The 22,408-nt window shown below is 39.3% G+C and overlaps 2 protein-coding genes across 3 annotated transcripts in view; one reads left to right on the plus strand and one right to left on the minus strand.

Annotated features, from left to right (window-relative positions):
* Positions 1-166: 166 nt before the first annotated feature.
* On the minus strand, positions 167-13,605 carry rb1cc1 (RB1-inducible coiled-coil 1). Of its 2 annotated transcripts, none has more exons than XM_058631441.1 (23): positions 13,256-13,605; positions 11,936-12,068; positions 11,722-11,848; positions 11,451-11,621; positions 11,072-11,274; positions 10,524-10,929; positions 10,249-10,419; positions 9,979-10,163; positions 9,692-9,878; positions 8,760-8,841; positions 8,595-8,659; positions 8,404-8,507; positions 7,777-7,903; positions 5,064-6,970; positions 4,507-4,693; positions 3,616-3,724; positions 3,172-3,466; positions 2,459-2,510; positions 2,319-2,366; positions 1,834-1,892; positions 1,538-1,665; positions 1,258-1,328; positions 167-1,086 (listed from the first exon to the last, which is right to left on the minus strand). In XM_058631441.1, the coding sequence occupies exons 2-23, from the start codon at positions 12,004-12,006 to the stop codon at positions 1,009-1,011; spliced, it is 4,833 nt and encodes a 1,610-aa protein (XP_058487424.1). In that variant the 5' UTR covers positions 12,007-12,068; positions 13,256-13,605; the 3' UTR covers positions 167-1,008. The 2 variants fall into 2 exon arrangements, with proteins under 2 accessions (XP_058487424.1, XP_058487433.1); XM_058631450.1 differs by lacking the exon at positions 13,256-13,605 and adding an exon at positions 12,352-12,682.
* Positions 13,606-19,492: 5,887 nt separating this feature from the next.
* Positions 19,493-22,408, plus strand: part of agap3 (ArfGAP with GTPase domain, ankyrin repeat and PH domain 3) — a 117,710-nt gene continuing 114,794 nt past the window's right edge. The window contains exon 1 of the mRNA XM_058619803.1: positions 19,493-20,315. Within this exon, the coding sequence (XP_058475786.1) occupies positions 19,949-20,315 (367 nt within the window). The 5' untranslated portion in view covers positions 19,493-19,948. The remainder of the gene's footprint in view (positions 20,316-22,408) is intronic.

Below are 22,408 nucleotides of genomic sequence, written 5' to 3' on the forward strand. Positions count from 1 at the left end.
CTTCCCAAAAACAAACTAATTTTAAGCAGTGAAGTAAAATAGTAATTTTTTAAAATACATTTATTAAAGACAGAAACGTTTCAAGGCTGAATCCACCTTTTTTTTTTTAGCATGAAAAATAATTATTGAATTAAAAAAAGAACAATAACTGTCAGAAACGGCCAAATATGTTTGGGATCAATCCTTTATTGTTTCAAAACTTTATCTTTTACAATACAGTCATTTATTGTTACATGTGTGATAGAATGGGTAATGTACAATGTCTTCTGATAATGAAACACAGTCACAAAGTATTCCTTTCTACATATCAATATTTTACGATAGTGAGAAGTGTTTGGGCTGATATATTTACTTAGTTCTAACAGCTCAATGACTTCCCTTTTTCAGTTCAACAAAAGCATGGTTTTTGAAAGTGCATTTCAAGGATTGCAAAGGCGACCGTATTATCAGTCGGCCATAATTTACATCTCAGTATTGACGGAGGGCCATACTGCTTTGTGAGTAACAAACAGCGTTAACTACATTTCCAACTACGACATTTATCTGGATAAGTAAATCAAAGAAAATATATCAATATGCATGCCATGAACATTCCTCCATAAACATTTATAATAAATGTATTTATTTTTTTTTATCTTAATTGTGTTGATAATGACAGTATTTTCCACAAAAGGACAAATGCTGAAAATGAGAACTAATATTTAACATCCAAATCTTGTTCAATTTTACACACAGGTCAGATGGCACAGAGCCACAGTGTTGATAGGGCGATGCCCTAATAAGGTTAATAGCATTTGGTCCACAATAATAAATCTGGGTTTCGAAGAAAAGCAAAACAAAGAAAAGAAAAGTGGTAGCAGGTGGGATTCTGAACTGAAAACCAAAGCCGTGTGATGACAATCTTGATTCGCTCCATATTTCAATTCAAGTTATGAATTATATGATGACATGTTTCTGATCAGAAAAATTATGCAATATAAATATACATTTTAGCTCATTACTTGGCTACTATACTTTTCTGTTCCACGGAACAGCTTTCACTCTGTAGAACTTGGTTCCTAAAGGAACCTTGAACCTGTTCTGGGCCTGGTGACGGAAAAGAGACAAAGGGAAGAACTTTGTGAAGACAAACGTCACGTATTATTATTATTTGCTTTACATTTCAACGTTTTCCTTGACAACACCGCCACATCTCAAGTTACAAAACTGACTCTTAAATGTGAATTAAAACATTTAATCAATAAATGAAGTAAGTACCTTTTTTGCCTGGCAATATTCCTTCTCCATCACTTTTCCAAGTACCCACGGCCGTCTTGAAGCCCCTGATGCTTAAAAAAACAAACAAAAAAAACAAATTGACAACAAACACTCGGTGAACCACACAAACACAAAGCTAACAAATCAAAGCCGCATTCATTATTTGAACAAACACGTACACATTTATATTTGACATGTGGAACCCAATTAACAACTTAAACGCTAAAACAGTGGAATCACGAGACACCATTCCTCATGAAAAGGTGTGGATGAAGCTGACCTGGTTTGAGGTCCAGGGCGGTGAGAGACTCTGAGTGGAGGAAGTAGAGAGTGGGACCGACTGTGAACAGCACGTAGTTATCGTGCCTTTCATCCAGGATGATCAGAACCAAATCGCCTACCTGGAAGCTTAAAAACATTGAGGAGGACAAAAAAAAAAAAATGCTTACATAAAAGCACAGCACATTGTTATTCATGTAAAGCTTGTGTTTAATTTTACTGTATATAACGAAGTTCAAAGTTTTAGTATATTCTAAAACAACCACAACCATATGTTCCATTTTTTTCCCCACTTACTCTCTGATGGCTATTTTGTCTGAATGCCGTGACGACACAGACGACATGCTTTGAGACATCTACAAAGAAAAGGATTAGAGCAACATTACACATGTTATAGAAAAGCGGTAACAATGCTGACAACAAATTGCTTCCAAGAGGACTAAGTTGTTGGACATGTGTCCATCAAGAGATTTGCTAGAAATAGGCTTAGTATTTAGTATTTGTACTTATACCCTACTGACAGAACTAATGTGTTCTTTTTGAATAAGGCAGTAACCGGGATACAAAATAAAGAAAAGTGTGAATATTCTTACAGATAGTTAAAGTTAAGATTAGTCTTAAATTCCTCCCTGTACATATTCTAATGTCAGTCTTCTAAAATGTGTATTTGTCTTCACTGAGCTCTGTGGTCTTCTGTGGTGTCAGGATTTTTCCTCTTTGATGCTACTGCCACCTAGTGGAGCAGGTGTTACACAGCCCATGGTGTTTGGTAATCAACATACCAGTCTCTGACTGAGGCGCTTGTTTTCTTCTTCCTTCATATGTAAAGTCTGCAATGGAAATTAAACTTAGAACAGACTCCAACAGACGTGTGTACAAACACGTTTTTGCTTCAAAGGCAAAGATTGAGGTGTACACTCACCCTCTCAAGCAGCAGAATCCGCTGCTTCTCCTCTGACATTAGGATGTTGTCGCTTTGAAAGAGAAAAACATCAGTTTGCTGAGAATCATCGTCAACATGGTGATTCCCCTTCAATATCACAACCAGCTCTCTATCATCAAATCATGAAAGGCGTATATTCCTTCAGGTCTGACGCAACTTTGGTTTGTTGAACATGACTAAACTGATCCGAATTTTTTTTAATTTTTTTGTCCATTTCTCAGCAGGTATGAAAGAATTCTTTTGATTCTGGCAGTTTACACATTGTAAAACTTCGATTTTGATTCTGTCTCGTGTAAGAGCAAAGTGCCAAGACTGTATAAATGATGCAGAAAACAGTGAATGGGAGTTTCCTCAACAATATTAACTAGGGCTGGGAAGATATGCCTCTGTCACAGTTTGACTGTGTCATGTAATTGTCATTTTCTTCATCTCCTTGAGCCAAAATGTAATGATACATTTCTTCGAAAATCATTGCAGATGGCATGTCAGTCTGACATTTATGTAAATTGAATGGGACATTGGTACACAACATGTACACTGCTACATTTAGCTGCCCCAGCTAATCATAAAATAATACAATGAATGATAAAACCTGAATGACAAAAATAAAATAATCATAAAATATCATTTTACACAGATTTTTCTATCCCCCCCCCCCCATTCACAATAGTAACTGAATGAAAAATGCTTACTGGACTGTCACCATGCTGGCCTCCACTGCTGAATCAACATGTTCGTCATCTTGAATGGTTGCTACAGACGCCAGTCTGTCGCCGTCACCCGTGGACTCAGAGGAACAAGCCCCAGCAACAGGCAGAGCTCTGGCTGTGGCTCCTCCAGCCTCTGTGATCTCCAGAGCTGACAGGTGGGGAGAGAAGAAGGCAGAGGAGACCAGCGCTGTGCTGCGCATGCGATTAAGCTCTTCTTCCAAGTATTTCTTCTCCTGCATGACACTCGCCCGGTCCTCAGACAGAGTCTCTATCAGAGCTGCAATAAGTGGAGATTACATTACATGTCATTTTAGCAGAGATACATAAAGAACACGGATAAGCACAAAATGTATGAAGCATGGACAATTTAAAAAAGGATTTGGCACAAAGACAAAAAACCAAATAGCACCCCCCCAAAGCACTTACCTTTGTCCTTTTCCTGCTGTTGAGTTACTTTCTGCAACTTTTCAGTAATATCATTGATGATCTGCTCCTTCTTCAGCTTCTCTCGGGTTAGAACGGTGTTAAAGTTAGTCTAGAAAAAACAAAACAAAAGACATAACCATTTCTGCCTGTTATGTCTTATTTAAGTGTTAAGTCTTTCGTTATTTTCGCTATTTTATTGTGTGCCTTAAGCCGCGAGTCACTGCAAAATTTCATTATGTCCTGATAATGACAATAAAAAAATTCTTCTTTTAAGGACAAAAAGATTTTTGTAGAATATCAAAGCACAGATGTGTACTGTAGAGAGGCCTTTTACTTGCTAAAGTCTAAGGATTCTGACTTTGGTGATCTCTCTTTTACACACCTGTTGAGTGTCTGTGATGTTCTGTTTTATTATATTCAGTGAGGGGGAAAAAACTAAAATGAATTTGAATTCTGACACGATATAAAAAGGTAACAACAGAATGGGGCCCTATTTTGTACAAAAGCACTGCTGTGAAACTCTCTATAACAGAAATCTTTTTATGAGACAGTACTTTCTCAGTTTCATAATTCATTTCAACACACACTGTTAACAATGCTCCTATTGGTCAACACAGCAGCCACATAGCAGCACGCCCATACGTTTCAGTTTCATGTGCTTGAAAAACACCAGCCAGGTGTAAATGAAGCATAGCATAAGTGATGCAAAACTAAAATACAGCCAATGAGTTTAATATCTCAGGGCGTCTCAGAGTGAATAGAATTAACTGTCTGTGATTATTCAGAACAAAATACATTCAGTTAAATGAAGAGAAATTGGATTCAGAGAGGTTAAGTTGCCATTTCATTACACAAAAGAAGACACAGCACAGTTACAGCCCTAATACAAACCTGCTGCTCTGCAATTAGCGATGTCTTGAGGTTCTGCATTTCCTCATTCTTCTTCTTCTCCAGGAGCTCCATCTGGGACTGCAGGGAGGCCCTCTCCTGCTGTAGCCGCTCCTCCAGCGCTGAGTCCAGAGAGAGAGGTGCCGCACTATCTGTATGTCCCTCGTCGTGCAGTGGCAGGCCTTCGTCACTGAAAGGCACAGGAGAAACTTAGTTCCTGATAGGATTCTATAGTCTTGTTATGCAAACGCATGAGTTGGCAGTGAGTTAGCTAGTTTACATTTCTGATCCTCGAGTCCTTTATTAATTTAAGTTCCGATTTTAGTCGTACTAAGACAACAATTTGCTTTTCTTAATGTCATGTAAACAAGTTAGTCCAACTAAAATTGAGCTTGTCTTAGCCGGCCTAACATACCTGGATAATGTGAGTCTGATTACCCCTGATGTAATCAATGCTTTAATAATGTAAAAAACACACAAATAAAAGCCCGTTTGAAGGATATGTGTAAGTTAATTTTATATTCATATATGTATGTGTCTTGTCATGGTAAAACATTTACCTTCTGGAGGACTGGAGCTCATGAAGCTCAGTCTCAAGTTGTTGAATTTTCTCTAACAGTCGCTTTTCCATCTCCTCTTTCTGCTGCTCCAACTCTTTAAAGGCATCTGGTGGCGGAACCTTGGCTGACTCTTGTTTTTCTTCATCTTTCTCTTTCGCTTCTCTGTCCTGTTCTACTTTTTTAGAGAGCAGGTCATTTTCTGCCTGTACTTTGTTGATGACAGTCCTTAGCTCTTGCTCCAGTTCTTGGAAACTCCTCAACTCCTTGTCTTTTTCTTCTTTTAGAGCAAGCTGCTGGTCTACAGCCTGTTTAAGTTGCTCTTGCAGCTCAGCATGGTTCCTCTCTGTGTCCTGGGCTTGCTGCTGCAGAGAGAAGATCTCATTGCGCAACAAAACTGTTTCTTCCTCGTGTCTGTCCACCAGTTCTGAGATGCAGTGGTCCTTCTCAATCCTCATGAGAGTCCTCAGTTCTGCTAGGTCAACTTCATACTCCTCATTTTTAGCCTGAAGCTGCTGTTTGACATTTTCTAACTCGAGGCTAAGGGCTTTGGTCTCAGCTTCTACCTGAGACTTCACAGCCTCAGATTGTTGAATCTTGGCCTCCTCAAATAAGAGCCTCACTGCTTCCGTCTCCGACTCTTTGAAGGCAAGCTCCACTTCTACTTTGCAGCGGAGTTCTGCAAGCTCAGTAACGCGTGCCTCCAAGTCCTTGATTTGGTTGTCCTTCTCTCCGAGAGCAGTGGCATGGTGATCTGCAGCCTCACTTAACTTTGCACTATTTTCAGTAGCCAGATGTTCCAGAGCCTCCTGATTGTTCCAGGTAAGAGTCTCCAGTTCTGCCTTGTGTTCCTGCTCCATTCTGACTTCCAGCTCCTTTAAGTGAGATTGCTTAACTTCTTCCATCTCCTGTCGAATCCTCTGCTGGCTACGTTCAATCTCAAAGTGCAGATTCTCAATCTGACTGGTCAGGGAGTCTCTAGCAGCTGAGACCACTTTGATCTCTTCAGCTTGATCACTGATCACCTGCTCCAGATTTGTGATCCGATCTGTGAGGTTGCTCTCCATTTCAAGCCATCGCTCTTTCTCATTCTCAAGCTGAGTGAGTTCTTTCTCTTTGCGCTCCATGAGCCCCTCTAAATCAAGCATTGCACGCTGGACATCTCTAACAATATTCTGATTCACTTGGTTTTCCTTCGTTAGTGTTTCAATCTGCTTCTCCAGGTCTTGCCGAACAGAGAGAAGCTCACTTTGATGCTGCTCCTTAAACTTAAGTTCATGAGTGTGGCAGAAGTTGTCCACAATTTTGCACACTTGTGTGGTCGTATACTTCAGGACGAAGCAAAAGTCATGCTGCTCTTTTAACGCTAGACCTCGTAAGTGATGGAGGTCATCCTTCACACTCTTCAAGTTGGATTGCGACTCCTCTACAGCGGACTGGTACTTATCAATGACTTGTTTAAGGACAGTGATCCTTAAATTCTCCCTTTCTAGTGTTGTGGTGTCCTGCATGCGCTTATGGTCGATAGCATTGATCACTGAAGAGTACAGTGACTCTACCATCATATCAGGGCTAGTGGGGTCACTGATAGGGTTCGGGGAGGTCAGGTTCTCTTCAATCACAAACTCATTGACAGCTGACATGAAGTCAGATTCAGGGCTCTCTGCTAGAGAATCCAGGTCAAGAGAGCCCTGTTGCAGGACTGGATCCATGTTTGGATGACCAATGGTTTCAAAATCAAATGTTTGTGCATCGATGCTGTCTGGGGACAAGTCCTCTAGAGGAGCTGGGACTGGGACATGAAGAGGTTGGCAGCTGGGTCCATGAAGGCTAAGGGAGGCAGGAGTTTTGGAGGACACCAGGCTCCCTGGTATACTTTCAGACCGTGGGGTGCTCTGACAACAGGATGCCTTGAAAACAAAAACAAGTGAAGGGAGAACTTATTATAGGGACAAAAAAGATACAACTGAAACTGCATCAAAAATCTAATATATTCTGTTTGTCAAACAGAGTATTTTTTAAACTATCTTTTTATTAACCACCTAAGCTGTGACATCACATCAGTTTCATAAAAAACCAGAGCTGAGTTAAAAATATGTATTTTCTGATTCATACTGATCTTCATCCCCCACGACCCTCATCGAGGATAAAGCGGTAGAAAATGGATGGATGGATGGATATTGAACGTCATTTCAAATATGAATTCATAAGATCCTTTGATCAATCTTTTAATATATGCTATTTCTTGTATCCTATGCACAAGTCTGACTGCAAGCTGTTAGCTCTAAGGTAACAACTGGGGTCTACAGATTTGTTTGCCATGTAGATCAACAAATAACCCTACATGTCACTTTTCAGATTTATGGCATTTTTGCATTTAACTGCACTCACAGTGCTCGCCGCCGGACAACTTGGTAATTACTTCAAAATGTCTTACGCGTTACTGTGCTTTTTAACTTGAGTAGGGGTCCGTTTTTAATGATGCCCCAGGTTAGACAGATTCCAGTTTGTATGTTTTGCAGCATAAGTTCTGTGAAAATATCTTTCATAACTGAGTAAAATTGGTTTGGAAACTAAAATACCCCTAAAAGAATCAATATTGAACCAAATCAAATCAGGACCTTGGGGAATCAAATCAATTCAGGAGCCCTATAACAAACTAAAATACTTAATTATCGATAACACAAATAAATGTTGTTGAAGAAGCAATCATTACCCTTTGTTCACTTAACAAGTTTGTTATAGTTTGGGACATCTCATCCACACTCTGTGCTGCTTGGACCAGCTGGTGAAGGGAGTTTACGTGACGATTTAAGGGTTCAAAGTCACACATTGTAGGAATCCTGAAAAACAAAAGATGAGTAATGAATTCAAGGAAAGATTAATAAATACTTTCTGTTCATGCTATAATTAATTCCAGGACAATTTCCAAATTATATTAAAAGATGAAGCTGCAAAATCATCAATACATTTTAAAATATATTCCTATTAAGATGAGCCTGTCTGAATTATCCAGCTGGGAGCACACCAAACCTGAATTAACTATCTCATCATCTACTCTGGGTGAACAAAACTGGCTTCACTGTTGAGTTTAAATTTTCAAAGACGTAGTGTAGGATATGAAATAAGAAAGGAATGAGTAATGCACTTTAGAGAGTTACAAAATCGTCATCTGGACTAATTGCCCTTTCTCAGAAAGAATTGCGAAAATTCAACAAGATGTCTTTTAAGTTATTGTCTGTTCCATACTTTGAAAACACCGTAGATATTTCCACAGAAATAACATTACTTTACACACCTTACATGATTTGAATGAATGATTTAAATGACTGAAGTGACTTACATGAGGAAAGGCTGGACCTCTAGAGGACAACAAGATTTCAAGTACTGCAGATCCTCAAGGGAGATGTCTGGAAGTTCATCATCAAACCCTCTGGGCCTTTGTGTCTATAAATAAACAGCAAAGTTAGATGACCCTTAAATCAACTGAAATATTATAAATGAAAATACTAAATTGATCAAAAGACAACTTACGCAGAATGACGATGAAGGCCACGATTCAAGTCCTCGAAATAAACTATTTTTGAGGAAAGATTTCCCTGAAAAGAAATACAAATAAAAAGATCAAGGGTGAAGTTGGTTAATTTAAATGCACATCATGACTATTGTAATCAACTGATTTTTTGTAAAGACACTTACTAAAGAGTTTCCCAAAAGATTTCCTTTTCAGTTTCTCTGCCTCGTATAGCTGTTCCCCATCCTTCACAAGCGCATAAGCCCACTGAAAAGATTAATAGTAAAAACTTTACTACAACAAAATAAGTGTTACTTAGCTGATATAAGACTGATATAACACATGAAGTCACACAACAAGAGGATTGTTTCATTCCAAATCAATGTCTTATCATGTCCATAATTCAAAACTAAGAAGCCAATCTTTTGAAAAGAAACTACTTAAAACACAGTTTGAGTGGGGAAATGGGGTTCCTGTTGCATCCACCACTGTCAACAAACCAAATCATCTCAGTTAAAGACAGATAAGCAAATCCAGGTACATTGGTAGTTTCCAACTATTTCCCACTCTGACAGTGCTTTCACACATAGCAAGACAAAGAGGAAAGATGACTGTGATTATCAGTTGAAAATTAATATATATATATTTATATATATATATATATATACATATACACACACACACACTGCTGCCCTGTCCTAAGATTCAATGTGAAGAGACCAAACATTGCTGAAGGCCAATACAAGTCCTTCATGTGTCTACTAAAGAGGATGAGCCACATTAAATGGCACAAAGACACACAGCACTGTTCCTTTGTTTGGTGTTCACACAGGACCAACATGCCCTGGGCTCATATTGCCAGCTCAGTTCATGTTTTATCACTTTTTGTTAGATATTTCATTTTGTAATTGCGGGGGGGACATATAATGCCAAGCATTCCCTCCAGCACATAAAAATCCACAATAAAAAAACAACTGTTCAATTAGAGTATGTTTTTTTTAAGCACTAAGAGCTACACATTTCAAAAAGCTACATATTCAGGGAGGCAAATTAGCTTATATAACTTACTATGTCTGAATGCACAATTAACTTTTAAATAATGCGCTGCAGCACTGACCTCTTTGTAGTGGTGCATAAACATTTTCCTCCTGACGACTTCCACCACCGCCAAGCAGTACATCTGGGGCGCAGTACTGAGGGCCTCGACTACTTTAACTCTTTCCTTCAGCTCCATCAGAAGTTTGAGTAGAGCCAGAAGTTTCTCACTGTCCTGGTCTGCATGAAGCATCACGTAGCAGCACCATCTGTTTCAAAAACATTACCACTATTTAGCTTCTAAAAAAAAATAGCTATGGTTGTGTAATAATGCAACTAGATCATATAAGAGGTGATTTTCAGCTTTACTTGAGTCGGACTTGAAGGTTGTTTGCAAGTTCTTGTTTGGCAGTAGTGCACTTCTTTTTGATTTCTAGCAGCTTCCTGTGGTTGTTCAGCATGATCATCAGCTGGTTGGTGTGACTCAGACACAAGTCAGGCAGAACAGATGTATCCTTCAGGTTTTCAGCCCGCTTCTGATTGGCCAAAAATCCCTGCAAGAGACAAAAATGTGAGCACAACTCATGAAAAATAGATTGTGGATGTATCTAAATATTGCTCATCTCTAACTTTACATACCTGAGCAAGCTCTTTTTGTTCATTCACCAACTTGTTACAGATTTCAATCATTTGGTCTAGAGCGTACAACCTGTCCTCAAGCCCCTTGATGGATTTCATGTTTTGATTATCCAGCTTGGAAATTGTTTCGCTGCAATCTGCCAGGAAGGGTTGAATGATCCGTGGGTCAAGCTGAAAGAAACACAATATATTTCGATGAAGACTTCGACCCATCCCATTTAAGATTTTATTACAAACACAACTTTTACATTTCAGCTCATCGGTCTTGGACTCACCCGACTGATGGAATCCAAGCATTTCCTTACAACCGACTCCACATCGTTGGGTCTGTCTTGAACATTGATCCAGTCTAGTAGTGTGACATTGAAGGAGGATGGGTTAGCAAAATCTGGAGAGTCATCATCCAGTAGGGCAGCTCTCAGCTCACCACTGCCAGTCATTTCGTCTGTTTCCTGGTCACCACGTTCACACGTGGCCGCCCCTGAAGCAGAGCAGGACGTAGATGACTTTGTCTTTGCCTCAGTGGTGCGAAGCACAGAATCAGTGGACTTTTCTTCTGCCGTCTCATTTGAATCCTTTTCTGCGGTTGAACTGGACTTCTCTACGCTCGCTCTATAACTTTGTCTCGTCAAACTTTCCAGCAAAGGTATCCTTGCCATTACAGAAACTGCTGTCCCTAACCTGTAAACAAAACAAAGTTTCATAATAAGCAAGTATTTTTTTTACTGTTACTTCAGTCACTTAATTAAGCCAACAGTTTTTCCAATTAACAGGATAGGACATTCAAAGTATACAATAGCATGTTCTCCTCTGCAACACTTACTTTGTAAGTTTCAGCTTAATTTCTTCCAAGTCATGTTGATAATTTGTGTATGAAGTGTCAAATTTCCTAAGCAACTTCCGATAAGACAGAGAGCAGTCGTCCAGATTAGCCATAATGGCAGCCCAGCCTTGGTGTTGAAGGTGTTCATCATGAACCAAACGTTCACAGAAAGAGCAAAGTTTTTTGGCAACTTCAAACATTTCCTAGAGAGGCAACATCAGGACAAGTTATGAGTATTGCATAGTTAATGGATGAGTTACAATAATTAAATAAAGCATTAGATTTTAAAAATTGTGTATGAAAGCACTTTTAGGCCAGAGAATTCTCAATAACATTCATATTTAGAAAAGACGCAAACAAACAAAATGTAGGCAGTTACCAGAGCAAGTTGTGTTCGTGAGGCAACGGTGTGAAAAACAGCTGGCATCATTAGAGACTCCTCCACCTTGACCTGAATCTCACTCTCAATCGAGAAGGTGGTTTTGGGGATCGTTGGATCCCGGTCACACAAGATCATCTCTTTGTTAAACAGGAATATGGGGTTGGTTTCCTAGAGATGAACAGCAAGTTATCAGTACAGACATCACATGCATATTAATTATGCCTAAAGACAAATAACAATTAAAAGAACACAAAATGTATAAACTTACAGTGCCTGCACTGTAGCTGCAGACTCGTCTCTCTGCAAACATACATTCCCCACCACTGACAACAAGGACTTGATGTTGTACTGCAATCTTATATTTGGTTTGGATGGCATGTTTGAGCTCTAGTACACTGAAATAAAGATTGTATTCAGGTCACAAGTGCCAAAATATACTGAAAAAATTAAAAATACACCAAAAGAACAAACTGCTTTCTTACGTTTGGACAGCAAGATCTGTATTAAACGTCAATGTGCTGCCATTGTTGACCTGGAACACATACAACTTCATGTTGGATCAGCCAGACTTCTTCTCATTTGCCTCTCTTGCTCATTAGGTCACTCAAGGCCACCCTGGGGAAAAAAAACACAAACATGAACATGAGCTAGTCTCTAATCTCAATTTAAACAATGAATGAGTGTTGACATCGAGCAGAAGCACAAAGCAACATTCAGGACTCATGCATGATGTTTTCTGGGCTACAGGAGAGACTACACATTTTGTCCTAAATAATTATATAAACATTTATATAAACAATTCAAATTGTAACCTATTACTGCAGGGTTACTTTATACGAAAGCTAAAAACATTGGATTTTTCCTTTTCTATTATTCACTGCTTAATAAGTTGTCTTACCTTGTCTTTCTTTAAAAACATCATAATAAATATCATACTGTACACTTGTTACTGAGGTATATTGCATTTTAAGAAATTTGGCACTGTCTCATAACTGATCGTATAATAACTTTAAGGACTATTATTTCACCTTCCCCCTAAACTTGTAGGGTTTCTTGAAGTTTGTTGTCTATAGAATAAATTATTTTAGAAGTTTTGATCCCTATGATGTCATCAATTACTCATATATTACAGATCACCTTCTGTAACACCAAAATATAAAAATGCTAAGATAAAGTTACTTGACTTCTCAATAGAAAAGCCATGTTATAGCCTTAAGTTATTTTAGATTTCAAACTGAGTTAGTGTCAAGGCTGTCAGATTGACAAGTTTCTATCACAGACACACAGGTACCTATACAAAAGCACGAACGAGCAGATAAAAGCAAAATGACAAAAGGACAAACGTAATATTACACAGGATAACAGCTAGAAGAACGACATCCTATAAAGGCACGTCTGTGAACACGGGTTTTTAAAAAGGTGACTTTTAAGAATACAATAATACTACGAGCAGTGTCACATCAGGTAGGAATTAAGCGAATATAATCTATTACAATTACAGTGATCCACTTGACGTTGTCATTAACCTCGAGGCCGCCATTTAGACATGGTTACAGTGTCATACAAGGAGCCACCAGCAGCTACACTTAGCAAGCTAGTCAATAATAAAGCGCTGACTGGTGCGCTAACTGGCTATTCGCTAACACAGCTGTCAGGCTAGCGCAAGACTGCTATTATGAACGTAGATAATTTTCACAAATGTAATACGACTGGCCAACATAACCAATCCATGTCATGTATTACTGTAGTATTATATGGAAATCCCTCAAACCTAATTAAACACACGATTACGTTAGTCTTACCCCACTTTGATCGCATCTCCCCGTTCTTGGTCTCCACCTCGCAAAGGCGAGCTAGCTAGCAAACAAGCTAGCAACTCAGCTAGCTAGCTAACCTTATTTAGCTTTGCATACATAGAGCTAGCTTCCCAAGCCACTTAGCTAACGTCAACCGGACTAAATAAGACTAGAAAAGCTGACAACAATGATTAGTTGTACACACTGACCATGTTGCTATAGAACATATTTCTGAGTTGGTTTACACCAGCCAAGACGGTGTAACACACAAGCTAGACTACCAGTTGTTTTTCTCAAGTAGCTAACTACGCTAACAACCTCACAGGGTAGCTCTGACTGTTTTGTTGTTGTCATCTGCTGATGTGCGATCCGTGAACGAACTGTACACCCTCAGTTTGTTTTTACTCGCTGGGGTCAATAACTGCTATTTTATTTTGACAATGATAATGTTGTCGTATTCAAAATGGTTTACATTAGTACAGTAGCACGACGTATGTATTTTAAAAAACAATATACAAAGATATATTAATTAGGTATTGTAAAGGTTTGGAGGCACACACACCGTTTTAAGACAATTCCATAAACATAGATTAGACCATGAAAACACACACAGAATAAAATTACAAAGGAATTATAGAAAAAAAAATTAAAGCCATTCTGAATAAATACGTTTTAAGTCTAGATTTGAAGAGGCCCAGGTCAGTGATAACCTGTTAAAAGATAAAACAAATTGCTTTATTTGAATTTTAACCCTTGACTATTGAATGAGTCTTTAAAAATATCAAGAGATCATCCTTTAACATTGTTTATACTACAGCCGTTGTGTTCCATGTTTTTATTCATAATTCATTAATAATTACATGTTGATTTGCCTGCATATCTTACAATCATCGGTAAACGACCTCTACTAAACAATGTATTGGTTCAAAAGGTTCAATTCTGAAAACTGCGTCGAACTTCCCATACGTTGTTGCGTTCGTCACTGTACTTCTCCAGGTGCATTGTGGGAAATGAAGAGCGAGAGCGCTGTGGAGTGTTTTGCTGCAACACTAGAAGGGGTGTGGTTAACACAAGGAAGGCTGCAGTGACTGAGTGGATCACCCGTTTGCAAAAAGGAGGCATTTTTGGTTTGTCCCATATAGAAGTCCACTTGTATAAAGTTTTTACTGATATTTTTTATCTTGTATAATTTTTATTACAATTATTCAAGATTAAAACCTGACAGTAGTCATCCCATCAAAACAAACTAGGTGTCCCCTGAAATATATTACAAATCAAATGAGAATCTTAATACTTCTAATAATAATACATATTTTCCCCAAAACGTTCAGCCCTAATCGCAGCTATTGCAAGGCATCACAGCCACCAAATAAAAAAATAATAAACAAAATAGGCCAAATAATGGAAGATTGGATATTAGCTGATCATCACAATGCTAACTAGTTTTAACTAGTTTAAATGACCCAACACCACCTACTCAGGTGTACTAAGCCTCACTCTTCATCTTTCATGTCTGAGCTATAAAAAAATCCCACGTTATAACTGAACTGACTTCCTGTTGACAGAGTACAGCGCCAGAAACCACCGAGTAAACAACCCGCTACTGACACCTACTGGTAATATCAAATACTGTCCCTGAGTCCAAGCCAAAGCAGAGAGACGTCATTGTCATTGCACAGTACAACGAAATTGAAAAAATAGATAGATATAAAATACAAAATAGAAAAATAAGAGCGATAAGAATAACAGCAAGAAAGAGATAAAATAAGGTCAGTGTGAGCTAAGCAGGGTTATAGAAGTATTTACAACTAAAATCAAGCTATATTAAACTATAACTGAAAACATTCTCATTTGGTGTTAATGGGATATTTAACTGAAACGATAGATAGACTGTGTTGGGCAAAACTTCAACTTACACAAAAACAAGAATATCCATTGGTAACAGAATAGCCCTGTACTAAAAATAAATCATAATTTCACAGATCAACTTTGTGACTGCCAATTTTTTATAAATCCAGATTCCAAAATCCCACACTGAAATCCAAACCATGTGTTGAGATACAAACAAGAGATCTTACGTAAGAAACAATACATGTAGCAAAGGTAAACGTTATCTCATCCAACCTTCCTTCAATGCATTAGTGACACTGAATAACCTTTGATCTGATCTGCGCAGGTCAAGAAAAAGCCAATCCCAGTTGACATTTGGCAAAAGGCAGGATGCACAGACTGTTTGCCAGGGGTAAAATGAAGTGAGCTGTACTGACAACCACAACATATTGTATACTGAATGTCTTCACTTCCAGTGTCAGTATCTGAGTGTAGCTGAACATAGAGTAAACCTACTCAACTATGAATGGAAATCCTCCATAAAACTGTAATCTATATCAAGTCTTCTTGGTTTTTTTTCCTGACTGCACCTAGAGTCAGATGGGTTCTTCTGTTTCTGGCTAAGTATCCCAAAATACACTGTGAGGAGCTTAGATCACACATCCATAACTTTATCATAACAAGATGGAGCTAAAAAAGAAGTTCTATCTTTTTTATCTCAGAGCAGGTCTAAGAAGAGCTCAGCTTGGTGCAGCTTGGGAAGTCATCAGGTGTAGGTTAAAGATAGTAATCACCTGCCCTTTGTTAACGCCGTCATCCATGAGACACAGACACTGACCAACTTTGTCACCCTGGTGACTCGGCTGACGAGCCAAGATGTCAACCTCCGGGGTTATGACATAAAAAAGGTCAGTCTATGTGGAAACAGAATCTATCTTTTTTTGTTTTTTGTTCTGAAAAGTTTTCTATTAATATGTAAGGCCTTTATGTGGCGCTGTAATGCTGCCACAGACATTCACCAAAAAGTAAGAAGAGCATACTCATAAACCTTGTGCACTGAAGTGGGACTATGACATCATCCTTTTTCCATCCACAAAAAGTCAGGCGTGGTGTTGTGAGATTTTTTTTTTCACTCTCTGACCCTTTCTCCAAAAATAGCATTTTAGGGCTCCCAGAGTGCCTGTTCAGTGTGGATAAAAAGAAGCTGATACAGTTTTAAAACAAACAAACCAAAACATGTGGATTGTCCTAAACTCCTTGTGTATATGTATCCTAAAATGGAGGCAAGGGGCCTGAAGCAGAATTTTATGTTGTTTAAAACAAAAACATGAATCTGTCAGTTATTTTAATAGCTCAGTATTGTATGCAAGATAACAGGTGTGTTTATGCACGTTTATATCACTCTTTTTCATTTCCACAATTATATTTCAAATAAAATCAATTTGAAGAGCCTGTATTCATGATTATAATTGTTGATATTGACACTCAGTTCACAAGGTATGTTTATAAATGGCAGTGGCACGGCCATGCGACTCACTGTGCCCCGCACTTGTTTAAAATAAAAACATGAATATATGAACCTGTGTATTGTTTGAATAGCTTAATGTTGAATGCACAATAACAAGGTATGTTTATACATGGCCAGTTTAAGATTAAAAACAATTTAAAACAATATATATATATATAGTCCCTGCGCCTGCATCAGTTTGGGGGTCCTTGGCCTGTAAAAAAGAATAGTTGCTGGTATCAAAACATGTTATGGTAACCTTTTGTCAAAACTGATAGTCCTGCATGTGATCCTTGTATGTGTTATATCCCTTATGACACCAGGTGTCTAGATGAAACAGCAACACAACATTATCATAGAAATGAGCCAGCGAGTTTACTACATAATTCATGTAATCACAGAGAGGATAAAGCAATCATGCATATAATCAGAAACAATAAATGATGGTGTCGGGCAGAAAGTAATAATCTATTTGATACTGAGATGTTTTCAGAGCCTCTAATTTGAAGTTTGAAAAACCCTGCTATATCAGTTCCAACCCGTGACACTATTAGAAAACAAACAAACACAAAAAGTGGAAGAAAGAACGACCACTGCTGCTGATAATGGTCCCAATAATCATCACACAAGAATGTCTGTGTGGCGGAGTTCCACATTTGGTCAGCAGGTGGCGGGAGAAGGCTGAAGATACACCACACCACTGACAATGAGGTATGCAGTATGTAACTGAAAATGTTTGTTGTGATGTGATAAAAGTATAGAAGTGTGTGGTTTCAGACAAAGTGTACGTTTTCAGTAAATAACCACGATTCAACAAAAAATGCCTTTAGGTCTCAGAGGGATTCTTCAATTTAACTTATGTGTCATGAACCGCAACATAATGTCAGCAGGAAAGATGTTGCCTCGGAAAAACCCAGTCAGCAGCAAAGTCCAAAATGTAATAATAATGAGCATAATGATCATAATCCTCAAAACAGCTCTCTGTTGACTGGTGACTTTGCTCAAATGCAATAATACTGCAACCACTGAAGAATGAAACAGTGGCTGTCATAATGCAGCAGTTTGGAGATGTGCATCTTTGTTGTCACTACAAGTTTGGTTACATAACGGACTAAACACACATAATTATACACTCACACACACAAGCAGAGTTTCTAAGACTTACAACAACAGCACCACATTTAAATAATCTGCATTTGTGTTTCATAGTATAAAGGAACGGGATTTTCATCCAAAACTTTCTTTGGTAGAAGTTCAAGGACTGGAATGATGTTTTTTGTGCTCCACCATATCAATCTTTTTGACATTTTTTTATTAATACATGTATTTTCTGCATCAAAATTCCTGACCTGAAGGGCAATCAAATTACTTTCATGCCTTTCAGCCAATCAGTCACTATCTGCATGCACGTCACGGCTGCTGCTGCTGCTGCTGCAGAGCTTAGCTTGTCTGTCTGTCATATATGGATAGCAGCTGTTGGTGTAAAGCACATGTGTACCAGCAGGTGGCTCTGTCTCTTCCCTTTAAACTGTGACCCACATCACACCACTTCTTCATGAGCATCCCTACTGTAAGGCTTTCCCTATGAATATATAAGATAATAGAGTACATATTTAGACTGTGAGTTATTGTCTTCTCTCAGATATGAATAGTAACACATGTGCACGCATGCAGAGCTCGCCCAGTACATAAGAGGCTCAATGCTAGATGTTCTGTACCCAACAAGAGAGTATTTTGTAAAAAAAAATACTGCATTATGTCAGGAGTAGTCATAAAAAGTTGCATTTTTGTGTTAACAGACTGAAAACAAATGCTACTGCTACAAAACACATCTGCTCTCTCAAATCAGATCTTTTCAGACAGGCTGCCAACACTTATCTGCAAGTGATCAAATCAGATGTGTGTGTGTGTGTGTGTGTGTGTCTGGACATAACCAAACCCATCTGACTGGGTTGCTCCGGGAACAACATAGGCATACCCATGAATGATCAAACACTGACCACAATCTATGCTTCCTGTTGTAGTTTGCAGGGTTAAATCTATGCTTCATAAGGACTCGGGCCTAATCTTGACACACGGGTGGTTTGTCGTCACTCTCATGTCATTGCTTGTATACAGTGATGTTGTGGACATGTAAACATCCTCTCAGTGCATATATCTATGTCTATATCTATATATCGACACAGTGTTAAAGCCCCTTCTCCTTTTGTATGCCAGGATTGGACGACCACCTTCATCCGTCCTTGGAACCAGTCACTGGTATATATATATATATATATAGTTTTTATCATTAACTCCAAACTTAGGCTCCTTTCATTATGGATTTTAATTTTATTAAATGTCCCATTAGACTTAATGTCTGCACTGATGTGGGAAAACATCAGCTTTGAAAGCATTTACAAGAACAGATGGCGGTAAAGAGCTGAATATTTGTAATATGATATTTTATATCATTCTGTATTATATTTTTCTTTCAGATTAACCTACTTTTTTTTTGTCTGTGCACATGTGTTATTTTGTCTGTAACCCTGTTGAATGTGCTGCTGCCTGAATTCTATATTTATTAATCCCATTGAGGCGTTTGTTGTTTAGAATAATAACAATCTAAGAGGAAGAAGCAGCATAGCATTAGCATTCCCTATGCCAGATCACTCCTGTCTCTCAACGGCGTGTTTTCTTCTTGTTCTTTCTTCCTTTTGTGGTTGCATAACTGTCAGGTAGGTTTTTATATATATATATGTATATAATGATGTGCACGCTGCGTTTTTCTCCCCCTCCGCTCAAATCCAATCACACCCTCCCCCATCTCAAGTACAATTACGTGATGGGTGACGTTTCAGCGTGCGGAGGAGGGCGCTGGGCAGGGACCACTTGGACCAAAGAGGACTAAACGTTATTTCGTTTCATCGCAGAAACAACGCATTGACGGCAGCGGAGCAGGCTGGCGCCTCGCTGAAGCAGCCGAGCCCATTGTCTCCTTCAAACAGGGCAAGCCCGGAAAAAAAACCCAGCTTTGCCTCAAACTGCGGTGTTTGGCCAGTTAAGGAGTGTCCAAGTGCGAGTAGGCATTGCGGGAGAAAGAAGGGGGCCGTGGACAGATCTGGCCACTCCACGAAAAATGAATCACAGTCAAGTTTTCATAATATGAACAAGAGCCGCGTTGTGTTGCGTTGCAGTTGACGAACAACTATTGACGCGCGTGCTGCTGACCGTTTCCCACCGCAGCTGTTCGCGCGGACTTCTTTTGTTCGCGTCGCCCGAGTCTCCGAATTCTAGTGTGCACGTTTGTGTGTGAGCCGCCGCCGCCGCCGCCGCTGTGAGAGAGTCACAGACAGTCGCTGCCGGAGAAGAAACGACCCGACATGAATTTCCAGTCCGGCGTCACAGTGTCCGGTATCACGCAGCAGTCTCAACCAGCCATGCCCACTCCAGGCACCGTCCCCGCGCCCGTCCCAGTGCCCCAGTCCATCCCGTCCCAGTTCGGATCCGGATCGTCTGCGAGCTCAGGAGCCGGACAGTTCGGCTCGGGGACTGTTTCGGGCCAGACTGCACAAGCAGGCGGCCCAGCGGGCTCGCAGTTTGTTTTGTCCAACTCAGCGGCCATCAGAGCCGAGATCCACCGGTTCGAGTCTGTGCACCCGAACATTTACGCCATCTACGACCTGATCGAGCGCATCGATGACCTGGCCCTGCAGAACCAGATCCGAGAGCATGTAATCTCCATTGAAGGTGAGTAGAGGGGGGGTGGGGATCACACTGGACTTCCATTCATTTAGGATTTTGGGGACAGAGGGGGTGTTGTTTATACGTGTGTGTGTGTGTTTCCTCTCCTTTGATGCACACTTGGAAACATTGTCATCCATTGGTTCACAGCACAGTGTCAACAATCACACTTTGAGACTGGGGGGGTGTAGCAGAGCTCATTGTCCTGCTGGAGGATTGAATTGCCCCCCTGCTCTGCAGTGAAATGTTCAAATGCGGTCACAAGAAGCAGCCCGTGCAAATGTAATAATAAGCTCCCTTCTTAAAAGAAAAAACTGGTTCTGCTGCTTTTAGAGGCATCTGTTAAAAAGGATTTTGTTTTTTCATGTAACCCAGTGGAGTGAGAGACTGAGGGTCTTTTTTTTTCTTCTATCCATGTCTGTGAAAGAGAGGATTTACCAAAATGTCAAATGTTCCATCAAAGTATAGCACAGTGATCGCCGTAAAAAATAAAAACCCAATGCAGAGACACATTCACACTCACATTTGTAACACTGGGGACAAGACAAGACAAGAAGGAATGATGGCGTACCCCAAAGGGAGGACATGATAGACTGTGTCAACAGACAAGTTCTTTTTCACGCTGGAAATCAAGTCTAAATGTTATCAGCAGCCCAAGGAAGAGTGACAGTGAATCACACAAGTGTGTGGAAAGCTACAACAGCCTGTTAAATCCAAGCGAGGGTGATGCACTGACTGACAAATGTGAGCGTCTTCAATTATGGTGGCAGTTTCTTAACATGTTTCTTCTCTGTGCTCCTCCTCACCCACACAGACGTGCTGTGGCAGACAGAGAAGCCTATACCTGTCCATCAGAATGAGCTGTCACAGGTCCTGACGAACTATTAACTGCTTTCAAATCGAAAAATTGCAGTTTGAAAAAAAACAACGCAGTTAGTAAACAGCGAAGGGGCTGCTATTAGGTGTTTTATTTTGTGATATGATCCTCATGATCAAACACATGCATGTTAGGAACAAGTCATATCTTTAAGTTCTCAATTTTGCATTGTAATATAGTGTAGTTAAAGGCCCACTTCACCCAAAAAATACAGGGTTTTTTTTTTGACTAAATTTCCAGAGCTAAATGTCATTCCTACAACAACAGAGGGCGTCGGGATTGAAAAAATAATATACAATTGACAAAAAGTCGATATCAAAGTCACTTCCTATAAAGAAAAGCCCTACACTGTGTTTCTGTCAAGTTTTATGAGTAAAAGATTTGAAAAAAATCTGATAAATAAAAAAAACTGATCAAATTGAATCAGTAATCAAATGTGAATTAAACAAACACAGCAGCACCATAATGATTTAAGTTTATTCTTCATTTGACCATTTGAAAGCACCCTTTAATATTTGATGGTGCTATGTGGTAATCCACATTTCAAATTTAACATGGTGGTGCAGTGGCTAGCATTGTTGCCTAACAGTGAGAAAGTCGGATCCCTATTGTCAGTTCGACAGAGAGCTTATCTGCGTGTAGTTCACATGTTCTCTCCCCGTGTGTGCGTGTGTTCTCTCTGGGTAGTCTGTCTTAGATTAGGTCAGTGCAGGTAGGTGCAGATTAGGTGAATTGGACCCTCTAAATTGAAATGTGAGTGACATTTATTTTGTCTCTGTATGTTGGCCCTGCGATGGGTTGATTACCTGCTCAGGGTTTACTCTCCTTTCGCACCCTATGTCAGCTCCTTGCGACCTTCATGTGGAGGAAAAAAGTAGTAGAATATAAATGAATGAATGAATGAATTAATGGAGCTGCAATATCGCAGGAACAAAAATCACAATTAGATTCCCAACATTGTAAAACACAAGTGCTTTTGATTTCTTGTTTCTTGCATTTTCGCTCTGTTGTTTGTAGAGATTATGAGTTGACAGTGCAAGAGGGTTGGTGATAAGATCGGAGATAAAATGCCTCGCTGTGTTATTGTTTGGTATTTGACTGCCAATTGTCAATTTAACAAAGTCTACACTTAGTATTTTGGTCATCAATCCCTACGTTTAGTTTCTAGGAAGACTTGACAGCAAACCAGTGGCAAAGATTCATAGTAAAATGTGTTGTTGAC

This window comes from Solea solea, chromosome 1, assembly GCF_958295425.1.
Source record: "Solea solea chromosome 1, fSolSol10.1, whole genome shotgun sequence".
Classification (NCBI taxonomy): domain Eukaryota; kingdom Metazoa; phylum Chordata; class Actinopteri; order Pleuronectiformes; family Soleidae; genus Solea; species Solea solea.

Bases quoted from the DNA above. Each gene is read 5' to 3' on its own strand.
- rb1cc1 (XM_058631441.1), bottom strand. From the start codon at position 12,006: ATGAAGTTGTATGTGTTCCAGGTCAACAATGGCAGCACATTGACGTTT. The intron at 8,508-8,594 runs GTAAGTTGTCTT...GTTTATTTATAG, and splicing joins GGCCTTCATCGTCATTCTGC to ACACAAAGGCCCAGAGGGTT. The intron at 3,725-4,506 runs GTTTGTATTAGG...TGTTTTTTCTAG, and splicing joins CGCTAATTGCAGAGCAGCAG to ACTAACTTTAACACCGTTCT.